This window comes from Schistocerca americana, chromosome X (genome assembly GCF_021461395.2).
Source record: "Schistocerca americana isolate TAMUIC-IGC-003095 chromosome X, iqSchAmer2.1, whole genome shotgun sequence".
Taxonomy (NCBI): domain Eukaryota; kingdom Metazoa; phylum Arthropoda; class Insecta; order Orthoptera; family Acrididae; genus Schistocerca; species Schistocerca americana.
In genome coordinates this window covers 106,168,090-106,181,425 of record NC_060130.1, presented here as the reverse complement: position 1 = coordinate 106,181,425, position 13,336 = coordinate 106,168,090, and the positions used below count along the sequence as shown (strand labels likewise).

General features: G+C 40.4%; 1 protein-coding gene across 4 annotated transcripts in view; it reads left to right on the top strand.

The window, feature by feature from the left end:
* LOC124555453 (muscle calcium channel subunit alpha-1-like) overlaps positions 1 to 13,336 on the top strand; it is a 566,027-nt gene that overhangs the window by 71,500 nt on the left and 481,191 nt on the right. For all 4 annotated transcript variants that reach the window (XM_047129373.1, XM_047129372.1, XM_047129371.1 and 1 more), the window contains exon 3: positions 12,967 to 13,106. In XM_047129373.1, coding sequence (XP_046985329.1) covers positions 12,967 to 13,106 — 140 coding nt within the window. The remainder of the gene's footprint in view (positions 1 to 12,966; positions 13,107 to 13,336) is intronic.

Below are 13,336 nucleotides of genomic sequence, written 5' to 3'. Positions count from 1 at the left end.
CATATTGGAAAATATAAAATATAACCAAGCTAGACGACAACGATAACACTGACGACTACGTGACTGACTGAGCCAACTTCCCCTGAACATGTTGCGCAGTATTGTTTCATAGATTCCCGTTTAGACGGGAGTCCAATCCTGTATCACTTTAGACCGGTAGTACACTCCGTGTACATGGGAACATTTTGAGAGTCTGAACCGTAGCAGTACTGATTCAGACTGGATGCAGCCGCGTAACAAACATCTGCAGCATCGAGTCACGGCGTAGACTAGGCTGCGGCCGCCGATCTGAGGACCATCGCTTCCCACTAGCGCACAGGCTCGGTCCGTTCGTAGGTAAGTCGCCGGATTTTCGTGATTCATCCGCGGATACAGGACTGCGGTGCATACTCGACAGGCCAGAGGCTACGGGCGACGGATCTGTATCTATATCCACATCTACACTCTGGAAACCATGGTGGAGTGACATCCCGTTGTACCAGTGATTAAGGTTTCTTCTTGTTCCAGTCACGTATGGAGTGCGGGAAGAATGATTAATTGAATGCCTCTCTGTGTACAGTAATTATTCTAATCTTATCCTCACGATCTCTATGTGAGCGATACGTGGGGAGTTGTACTATATCCCTAGAGTAATCATTTGAAGCCCGTTCTTGAAACTTTGTTACTATACTTTCTCGGGATAATTTATGTTTTTCTTCAAGAGTCTGCCTGGTCTGTTCCTTCAGTATCTCTGTGACACTCTCCCACACATTAAACAAACATGTGACCATTCGTGCTACCCTTCTCTGTATACGTTCAATATCCCCTGTAGTCCTATATGGTGTGGGTCCCAGAGACTTAAGCACTATTCTAGGACCGGTTGCACGAGTGATTTGTAAGCAATCTCTTTTGTAGACTGATTGCACTTCCCCAGTATTTTACCAATAAACCGAAGTCTTCCACATGCTTTATCCATGACTTGAACCTGTATGAGCATTCCATTTCATACCCCGACAAAGTGTTACACCCAAGTATTTGTATGAGTTGGCCGATTCCAACAATGACTCATCGATATTATAGCCATACAATACTACGTTTTTTCGTTTTATGAAGTTCAGAACGGAAAAATTACCACTGTGTCTCGCCACAAGTATGTTATAAACTTTGTCTTATTTATTGTAGTACTTTTCGCAGTTTGAAAGTAGTTCATATCTTCGAGAGAAAATATGGACGATGTACGCTATCTACTAATATATTTCTCTAAAGAAAACTTGCACAAAATTTGTCAAAAATATGTGGCCAGAAAGCAACATTATATGTACATAGAGCTGATTCAGAATCGCGGCCATTCTTCTGAGAATCATGAAGATTCAGTACGCCAGGAAGAGAATGTTCTTGACTCATTGAAAAGTACAGTAATTCGTAATAGCTGGGGTTCCGCGAGGTAGTGTTATAGGCCCTATGCTGTTCCTTACCAACATAAACTATTTAGGAGACAATCTGAGCAGCCGTCTTAAGTTGTTTGTAGATGATGGTATCGTTTATCTTCTACTAGTCATCAGAAGATCAAAACAAATTACAAAACGATTTAAGGAAGATATATGTACGGTGCGAAAATTGGCAACCGATTATAAGTAATGAAAAGTGTGAGGTCATCCTCATGAGTGCTAAGAGGACTCCATTAAACTTCGGTTACACGATAAATCAGTCAAATCTAAAGGCTGTAAATTCAACAAAATTACAATTAAGAACAACTTAAATTGGAAAGAACACAGAGAAAATGCTGTAGGGAAGGCCAACCAAAAACAGCGTTTTAGTGACACGTAGAAGATGCAACAGATCTACTAAAAAGACTGGGTCCATTATGCTCGTCCATCCTCTTTTGGAATACTGCTGCGCGGTGTGGTGGGATCCTTACCAGATAGGATTAGCGGAGTATATCGAGAAAGTTCAAAGAAGGGAGCACATTTTGTGTTATCAAGGAATAGGGGAGAGTGTGTCATGGACATGATACAGGATTTGAGGTGGACATCATTAAAAAAAAGGCTTTTCTCGATGTGACGGGACCTTCTCACGAAATTTCAATCACCAATTTTCTGCTCCGAAAGGGAAAATATTTTTTTGACGCTGATCTACATACGGAGAAACAATCGTCATAATACAATAAGGGAAATCAGAGTCCACAAGGAAAAATATAAATGTTTGTTTTTCTTCCGCGCACTGTTCGAGAGTGGAACAACAGAGAATTTTTGTTAAGGTGGTACGATGAACCATCTGTCAGGCACTTAAGTGCGATTTACAGAGTAGCGGTGTAGATGTAGACATAACACAGTTGTGGGTAATAGCCTACAATAGCACTAGCAACATTTTATTGGCGTTCACAATACAAATTCTACGCATCTTTCAAGAGACCTACATCTTTCTGAGCTCTTTTCTGGAATTACTGAAGGTATTTTAAATCTGTCTTTACAACTATAAGAAAATGCGTATTTTTGTCACCAAATGCGTTTCGTTTTATTGAAATAAAACATCAGTGGTCTGTAATAAAACACATTTACAATCTGGCTTGCATTCTAACTCTAAAAGCAGTTCGTTGGAAAAGATGTTGATTTGACTTACGATATTTTATGTCCGATTTCTACTCCCATCAGGAAACGACGTTTGCTTACACGCTTTTGAGGTGTTACTCGTTTGGCACTGTTGTTTCTTGCCCTGGTTGCAAAAACGGATTTAAAATACGTTTAGTAATTACAAAACATCTACGGCCAGTATTACCCACACAAATGATGCATTTCTTTTCTGAAACTTTAGTTCAAATTTTGTAGCTTACATTTTATAACACTTTGACCCACTAGTGGAATTCGGTATACAAATGTCAGCCATCTCTTTGTACACACTAATTATGACGTTTTTGTTTGTGTGAGATTCGTGTGTCAATTTTCACAAGCAAGGTATTTCACGGTACAGTTGTGTAAGTTTCTCGATGTGGCTATTGGTCCACCCCTTTACTATACTTACAGCAATTAAAATATACTGTCCACCGAGAACCACAGGAAAACACTTGTAATTCCTAAGGAGGCCCATCGCAGAAATCCACACGAGTGTGGACAACTAATGGGGCTGGATCGCCGCTTCCGAGAGTTGCGTGTCTGAATGTCGTCTACCCTCTAAGGCACAGGCGGTGACTGCACGTGTTTCAAGGCTCAGTCGGAAATATTCGTGGCCCGTCGCTAGCTCGTTTGTGATACGTCCTGTAAAGAATGTGCCAACTATGGCGCCCCAATCGGCGGCTGTGAGTCGCTAGTGCCTTCAACCGGCCATAAAACCCCCCCTTCTGATTCATCCCCGCCTACTGTTTTAAAATTATCAAACAGATGGACTGGTATCTTAAAAAAAAAAAGAAACCATACCATTGGATCTTAATTCCTTTTTAACGATGTTCCTTCTAGTACTCCGAAGTACCATTGATGACTTCATCCCACTTGACGGCATTCAGCAATTCTGGGCTCCCTTTGTGTTCAGTAGCGATGAGAATCAATACAGTCATAATTGGGATCCGATCTTAAGTGGGGTGCGGCTACAAATCGGGGTTTTCAAACAACGCGTCGCGACCATACAATGCTTTCATAAAAATAATAATTTGGGTTATTTGCGTTTTGAGCAAAGAAACAATGTATGCGCTAGTTCAGACAGACAGCACGCCGGCAAGTAAGTGGTTACTGGTTAGACTTGGCCACTGTTTCTATGTTTCGATACAGTGTATCGATACGTGGAACTGTTTCAGTGTTTCGGAACGGCTGTGGTTCACTGTTTCGAAACAGTGGTGTTTCATTCCGCCCCTGTCTCGGATAACCGGACCAGACTCGATCTTGAGTCAGACACAGAAACTGTATCGTTGTTTCAAAATAAGGCTGTTTCAGTCCACCTGTGCTTGGAACGGACTGATTGTATCGAAACAGTGATGTTTCATTCCGCTCTGTGTCGGACGAGATTCGATCTCGGCACAGGTACTGAAACACAATATACCACTTCGTGAAACACTTTCAAGAGTGTCGAAATCTTTTTGACAAGCAATAGCATGAAGCTTAAGATATCCGAAAATAAAGCTTCGTTTCTAGCTGACAGTCCTATCCCGAAATGGCGTAACATCTGTTTTATAAACACTAACCAAACAATAAAACAACGCATACTATTCACATTCAAAATAATAAATATGTGAAAATCATTCAGTTAAATTACACTTTTTTTTTATAACATACGCTTCTCTGTTCATGTACAGTAATCATATTAAGAAACGCAAGTAAGCCTACAACACTGTGAATAAAAAAAAGGCGTAGAGTGACAGTTATTAGACATATATACATATCTGATGTAGGTATAATTGCAAGCAATCTGTTTGACATATCACTGATAGTGTAATAGTGAACGGGAAACGCTGGGAATCATGGTGAATTTATAGTAACGGTTCGAAACACCTTGAAAGACAAAATTTTTTTTGTTATATTTTGTTATTTATTCGAATTATTTGGCATTATTTGTAAGGCTATAGTCACTGTGCCTATTATCCACAATGATTCCCTTTGTGTGCATGGAAATTAGCAGGATGGGTATATCAGCCTACCTATACTAACGGAATGTGGGAATCCCAGTAGCATATCCGTTGTTTCTGCAGTTTGCTCCCATCTCCAGTTCCGTTCGTGGTGGTTCGTCTGTCTTGAGCTATGGCTGTCCTCAGCCAATTGAAAAGTATGAAAGTCACACGACACGAAAGCAGCGCATTTGCTGCATGAAATACGAAACTGCGAAGACGCCTAAGTGATAGTTTCATACTTTCTGCGATATGATTAGCGCTCTCGCACCTCATTCGTGTTTATATGGACATACTTATACAGTAGACATTCAAGATGATAAAATGTGTAGGTTTATTAAATTACAAAACACAAACTGTTTCACTGTTTCGAAACAGCGTATCGAAACATTACATTGTACTGTTTCATTTGTTTCGAAATAGTTACGTGTTTCAGTTTGCCCATCTCTAGTAGCTCATTTGTCTTTATTCAGTAACAATCCGTTCGAAGGTCGGTTTGTAAGATGCAGATCGTCTGTGATTGATTTACGTTTATTGTGGTCTGCCAGCATGGACAAATTTTTAAATGTGAGTACAAAACGTAGTATTTCAAATGTATCATGCGGTTCTAAAGACATGAATAGACGAAAATGCGGGAATTGACGACAGTAAATTTACGTGGATTGCTGTTGGAAATGAACTTCCACAATGTGTCCGTTGTTTCAAAAGCCCAGCTAAGCATGATCACTTTCTGAAGTACTTCACGGAACAACTTGAGGAGCACAATTGGATCAAAGATCATTTCAGTACGGAACTTCCATCAACACTTACCACTGAACAACGGGGGAAAGTTATTGATATTTGCTTCAGACTTCACATTGAAATCGAAGTTTGTTTCCTTATCACGGCTTGAGTTTGGAGCTTGGTGAAAGATGAGCCTCTGCAATAGATACTGGCCCTTAAGAGTTTTGATACCTCTTGCAGCATCCTACTTATTACCAACCCAAAATATATCGCGAATTAATGTGGGAAAGAGATGAGAGTCGCAATTTTCAGTTTTGTGCCGAGATGTGAAGAACTGATGATGAAGCATACAATCTCATTCTTCCGATTGATTTCGTTGAAAGAATAAGGTGGAATTTCGATTAAAATGTGTTATGTCAACAGTTAACAAAGAAATAACCACTGTTATTAACGTTTTTTTCGAAAGATGAATTCAATGACCCAACATTTTGAGTCGGATGCCATGTGTGGAAGTAGACACAGGTGTTCATGTTCAGGTTTAGGGAACTATGGGCCCAAAAAACACTGCTCCTATGCGTTACTCAAATTCGTATCAGCGTTCTAATTTTTTTTTCTCGTTTGTGTACAACATTGTGACAAAATAGGCACACTCTTGAAGCCTTAGTTCCCATTTTGCAAGTTGTGCTAATGGGCCTTTCAGGATTGGCAAACAAAATAGAGAATGACAGTCTGGTGCAGTAGTGAATGACATGGCAAATAAATTTGGGCGGATAGCCCAAACAGCTTTTAAGACACTGGTTATAGGTAGGCCCTACTCGGGAAGCAGAAGCCCACACTTTCAGCAGCTTCCTCGATTTTACATGAAATTATACTGCCAATGTTACTGTGCTATTCCTACACTACACATACATTGCACAATGCTACCATGGAGGATATCAGCGCATGCTCAAGTATAGAGGCAGATATGTATTGCTCAATCGCTCCGAGAAAATTTCGTGTCTCACTACAACTGTATTCCTCAAGACAACTGAAGGTGTGTGAAAGAGGGCACTTTTTGTACCTCTGTCACTTCCCACTTTTCCTGTTCTGGTCATGAATGGTCAATGCAAAGAGGAGGATTGTTGGGAAACCTACATGTGTGATCTATATGTCTGATTTTACCTCCATGGTCGTGATCGATGGAAGTCGGATGACTTCGTGCCACTCTGGAATGTTTACGGTTGCTGCCAATATTAGCTACATAACAGTATTGTGCGCTGTAACAATAAGGTGCCGTTGGGAATCTAGTGTTAATTTGTATGCTGTGTTGTGTGTGGTCACTGCTAATATTGTGAACAAATGTGAGTGAAGAGCCCCTACAATAATGGGCCATTCTGCCAATTTATGCACAATACATTACACCTGTTTATATTGCGGGCTCAACTGGCAGTCCACGCAGCAAGTTCGATCCTCCGCAGGTCTTTCTGCAGTTCGGTAACATTTATTGGTGTTGTGACTTCTCCCTATACCGTACATCATTATGATTCGCGGAAAGCGTCATGGGACTTTCTACGTAGTCCGTAATCTACCTATATTGCGAAAAGTAATGCCCCTATAACACTCCCTTGTGGTATTCCCAAAGTTACTTTATGTCTGAAAATCTCTCTCCATTGAGAAGCCCATGCTATATTCTATTTCCTAACAACTGCTCTGGCGAATCACACAGCTGGTTTAATATTCCGTGTTGTCTTGCATTGTTCATGAGGCAGCTGTGTGAAACTGTTTCGCGCACTTTGTGGCCGTTAAGGAACAACGGCATCAACCTAGGCTCCAGTATCTACTGTTGCCAGGGTCTCGTAGGCTAACGGAGTGAGCCGTGTTTCACAAAATCGTTGTTTGCGAAACACAGCTCTCTCTCTCTCTCTCTCTCTCTCTCTCTCTCTCTCTCTCTCTCCTCTTTTTAATGAGGAATTGATGACAATGAAGTGCCCTTGTGGCACCTGTAGGTAAACCGCTTGGGGATGAGATGTGGCTGTTCACAGTATCTCTTGGGTTGTTTGTGATGCGTCTTATTTTCGCTGGCATGTAACTTTCCTTACGAGCTTGATTACAGCCTACCGCTTCCAGACTGACTAAGCTTCTTTGTTCGAATAAGAGTCCGGATCGTTGACTGGAACTCGTCCGATCTGTCGTGATATAACATCATCTGCAGTGGTTCACAACCAGCAGAGTAATTGTTGTGGGAACTGTCTGAAGCAGTAGAGTCAATCTACTTCTCCTAAATTTCCCAGCCTGTGATCACCTTTGATATTTGCAAGAAGTTTCATCTGAGGATAACACTATGGCTGCGATCTGGAAGTATGTCAAACACAAATCGTTGTTACACTACTGGCCATTAAAATTGCTACACCAAGAAGAAATGCAGATGATAAACGGGTATTCATTGGACAAATACATTATACTAGAACTGACATGTGATTACATTTTCACGCAATTTGGGTGCATAGATCCTGAGAAATCAGTACCCAGAACAACCGCCTCTGGCCGTAATAACGGCCTTGATATGCCTGGGCATTAAGTCAAACAGAGCTTGGATGGCATGTACAGGTACAGCTGCTCGTGCAGCTTCAACACAATACCACAGTTCATCAAGAGTAGTGACTGGCGTATTGTGACGAGCCAGTTGCTCGGCCACCATTGACCAGACGTTTTCAGTTGGTGAGTGATCTGGAGAATGTGCTGGCCAGGGCAGCAGTCGACCATTTTCAGTATCCAGAAAGGCCCGTACAGGACCTGCAACATGTGGGGTCGTGCATTATCCTGCTGAAATGTAGGGTTTCGCAGGGATCGGATGAAGGGTAGAGCTACGGGTCGTAACACATCTGAAATGTAATGTCCACTGTTCAAAGTATCGTCAATGGGAACAAGAGGTGACCGAGACGTGTAACCATTGGCGCCCCATACCATCACGCCGGATCATACGCCAGTATGGCGATGACGAATACATGCTTCCAATGTGTGTTCACCACGATGTCGCCAAAGAAGGATACAACCATCATGATGCTGTACACAGAATCTGGATTCATCTGGAAAAATGACGTTTTGCCATTCGTGCACCCAGGTCTTTTGTTGAGTACACCATCGCAGGCCCTCCTGTCTATGATGCAGCGTCAAGGGTAACCACAGCCATGGTCTCTGAGCTGATAGTCCATGCTGCTGCAAACATCGTCGAACTGTTCGTGCAGATGGTTGTTGTCTTGCAAACATCGCCATCTGTTGACTCAGGGATCGAGACGTGGCTGCACAGGCATGCAGACAAGATGCCTGTCATCTCGACTGCTAGTGATACAAGGCCATTGGGATCCACCACGGCGTTCCGTATTACCCTCCTGAATCCACCGATTCCATATTCAGCTAACAGTCATTGGATCTCAACCAACGCAAGCAGCAATGTCGCGATACGATAAACCGCAATTGCGATAGGCTACAAAGCAATCTTTATCAAATTTGGAAATGTGATGGTACGCATTTCTCCTCCTTACATAAGGCATCACAACAACGTTTCACCAGCCAATGCTGGTCAACTGCTGTTTGTGTATGAGAAATCGGTTGGAAACGTTCCCCATGTCAGCACATCGTAGGTGTTGCCACTGGCGCCAACTTTGTGTGAATGCTCTGAAAAGCAAATAATTTGCATGTCACAGCAGCTTCTTCCTGTCGGTTAAATTTCGCGTCTGTAGCATGTCATCTTCATGGTGTAGCAATTTTAATGGCCAGTAGTGTATTTGTTAACTGAGTGTTACCTTCTCAACACCAGTTTTAAGAGGTTGGGCATGTTTTTGATTCATAATCTTCAGCACAATGCCCCACGTACCACAAAACATCATTATCTTTGGCTAACAGTAAGACATCTGATATCATGTAAATGGAAGATTCAGTCAGTGAGGGCGAACAAATTTACACAAAAATGACAATCATATAATTTCCTGACATATTGGCAACTTCTCCCCACAAACTCCTAACCGTGGCTGCCTCATCTGCAGATGGTGCTAGAGAATCGCTGTAATGTATTGGAGAGTGAATTTGACCAGGATACAGCAGTTCATTTCATCCTGAAATTCAGCTGTAATTTTTGCAGTTCCTTGGGTGGAGGGGGACTGCTGTATATTATTGTAGAATACTCATTGAACACTCCTCATCTTGACAGTAGTGAATGATTTACACAAGGTGTACACATTGGAGCCATTCTAGTGTGTTGTCCCCTATCTGTCAGATATTGCAGCATATAACTTGGTAACATGGCCATTCACACTTTGTTTTCTGGCAAGCATCACTGTTTGTGTTGCATACTGAGGCAGTCATTAAAGATGTGAAGCTACAAACATTGTGGGATTCACCAGTGTCAAAGAGTGCTTTCAGGCCATGATTTGATAATAATAATGATGATGATGATGATTACATGTGATTCAACAGCCTGATGCAAGTCTTTCAATTGGATGCCACTTTGGGGACTTGCATGTCCCTAACGTACTACAGTAATTCTAATGGGGAAAGTTGATGTAATCGTTTAGCGTGGAGTCTGAACCAAATGTCATTTCGGGTGATTCTTCACATCCTTGAGACGTGAGATTAAAAGCAGACTGAAATATTCCATGCTCAAACCAGGATTTAGTTCTGTGACCATTTGGTTTTCAGGCGTGCACTTTACCACCAATCCACCATACCTGACTGGACAGTGATGAAATCCCCGAGTGGATCAGACATTGTTCACCCATAAAACTATCTTTTGAATAAAATATCCTACATATGTCTGGAAAGGGCATTCAGTAATGGCAGATATGTGTGGCAGTGGTAATGTGCAAATGTTTTCAGCAGTAATTCATCAGATGTGGAGAGGATAGTCTTGCCAATATGATGATAAGTCTCTGAGTAAATGACGGGGTAGTTGTTTGAGGCATCAGCTAGTATCTGCGACCCCAGTCTGACTATGGTGAAATCCCTGAGCAGACTACACAGAATTTATGGTGAGAATTGTCTGTTGATTACCAAATACACTGTATGAGGCTTATGCAGGCAGATTGGTAGCATAGAGGTGTTGTAGAGTTGCCAGTAGTGCATCAGCATTCTCGGCAGGGAATTGTCAAACAAAGGAGGACTAATTTTAGCAACATGATTACTCTAATACAACTAGATGCCTGGATTTGATGGTATTTTATAATTTCAATCTACACTTAGCAGGCGTATTGCCTCAGCGTGATGGCACAACTTGGCAGATGTGCGCTGCTGTGTAGTCGTCATTCAGACTGCTTTAAACTGATTTACTCCTGCAGCTTTCAATATAATCACAATAATATCAATGAGTCACAGTTGGAATCAGCCAACTAAAACAAATCCCTGAGTGTATCAATTTGTAGTGATATGAAATGGAACAATTACATACTCTCAGTTGAAGGTAAAGCAGTCTATTGGTAGAATATGAGGAAACACAATATGTCTACAAAGGAGACTGTGTACAAAACACTTGTGCAACCCATCCTAGAATATTGCTCAAGGGTGTGGGATCTGTACCAAATAGGGCTAAAGGGGGACATTGAATGGATATAAAGAAGGGCAGCATGAATGTTCACAGGTTTGCCCAACTCATGGGAGTGTGTCATGAGGATATTGAAAGAACTGAATTAGCAGACATTTGAAGATAGATGTGAATTATCCCATGAAAACCTATTTACAAAGTTTCTGGAACCAACTCTAAGTGACAAATCTGGGAATATATTGCAGCCCCCTAAGTATTACTCCTGTAGGGATATGAAGGCATGATTAGGCTAAGTACAGCACATTCTGAAGCATTTAAGTAGTTGTGCTTCCTGCAATCTGTACATGAATGAACTGGGGGATAGCCCTAATAACTGCACCTCACATTGATATGCAGATTACAGTTATATGTGTAGTTTTTACGTAAAGCTTTATTGGCTTAGTCTCATTTGGATTCATTGTGTGGAACAGTGCCAGTACACTGTGTGTAATTATATTATTGCATATTCTTCCATTGCCTAGACTCTAGTCCATTGCCTGGACTAGAGTCCATGTTTCATTTTGTTCTCCTAGCAAGTGAAGTTACTGCTGGTTCTTGTCTAGGTGTACAGGACATTGATGCAGCTTTTGAACCTGTCGTCTTTGTTGTTCTTGAACTAGTGCTGGGCTGTACTGTACAAGTGAAAATAGATTGTAGTGATGCGCGCAATATCACACTACCTTTTGTATTGGGTGACTGTCAATTCCCTTTACTAATTTAGCCAAATCTTGATGGTGTCTCCCAAAGTCACTGGTGTAGGCTTGATGTATAAATGGCTCACTGGCATTTGTGTGTACGTCAGTCTCTTCCTAGGTGGATATAAGTAACAATGTGCAGCACGTATGTGGGTGATTTAGGCTATGGCTATTTTATAGCCCCACTGGAATGATAATGGCATCAGTGTATCAAATTACCAGATGCCTCGTGTCACGTTTTCCCCAGAAATCTGTACCAAATGCACCATGAAGTTATCAGTTAACACTGGTTTATCATAATTCTGAAAATTCTCAGTTGACAAAATAAGAGGAGTGTATATTTTTTGCTGATTTACTCGTTACCTACAAATATACTACACTTTAAATTCATTATATAAACAGTTTTAGCAGAAATTTGTCTCCAATTTTCAGTGGGTTCAGAGATGTTGACATATGTTCTGTTGAGTATGTATGACTGACATAGATGACAAACACTCATAAGTATGATGTTTGAATCAAATAAGATGGTATGCCAAGCTGGATGACTGTTATTAGCAAGTGTTTTAAATGGTGCTATTAATGTTTATATGTGTTACAAATTTATGCATGTTGTAATTTAATTTTGCGTGTATTTTTGAAGAAAAACATAGATTTCTACTTAAAAACAGAGTACTGCAATAGAATCCAAACTTCAATAATATCTAATGCTTGGAATAATTCCAACAGTCACCTTTGTTATGGAAATTTGGCTATAATACTAACAGAAATACATAACACAAAAGATAAATAATTTAAGGAGTTACCAATAACAACTATCCAAATAGTAAATACCAGACAGACACATATGGAAATATAACAAAATGCATAGATTGGAATCACAAGTTCATGAAAACAAAAGAGGAGGTACTGATTCTTGAGTTTTAACACTATATGTAACTCATTAGCTCTATTCCAACTTCAAAATTTAGTTTGTATTGCATTCAGCATAGCAACCCATATCTGTAGCACAAAGTTCAAGATGTTGTGGAAGTATGATACTCTGAAGTTGAGCCTTTTCATTTTATAAAAGAATTCAGTGATTGCATTTGTTCACAGTTAGCCATAGCACTGAAATTTTCTCAACACCTCTTTATGAAATAGACTTCTTCCCCTTCTTATGTATGTAACTATTGACACTGTAATATTGTATCATTTCTTATGTTTTGTGAGTTACTCCAACTTGTCTGTCATGGATGGACACTGTAATTCCCTAGTACTCAGATATTATACAGTGGTATTCATGACCTACTAGCCTGAAATAGTACTGTAGTGGAAATATCACAATTCTAATTTACTTTCCTTAACACAGTATTTCCATGTTAAGTTACCTACATTTCTGTTAACATGTGTTATCATTATTGTTTTTAATACTGTATGTTTTTCCATTTCAGGAAAAAATTGAAAATGTCTTTTTAGGTATATTTACAGTTGAATGTGTGATGAAGGTTGTAGCGTATGGTTTAGTGGCACACCCTGGAGCATACTTGCGGAATGGCTGGAATTTATTAGATTTTACTATTGTTGTTATAGGGTGAGTTGTAATATTAAAAATATTCCATTTTAAAAATGTTCATTTTGTGACTTTTTGGTACACATTTGACAAGGTGTTTATACCAACAGCATGTTTTGTAGGACAATTATCTCTAATTAGCACTAGCTATAAAACAATTTTTAACACATTCAAGACTGGCCCCATTCCCATGGATGGGTGCTGTTTTTAACACATTTTTAAAAAAATTGCAACTTCTTGACTGTAAGGTA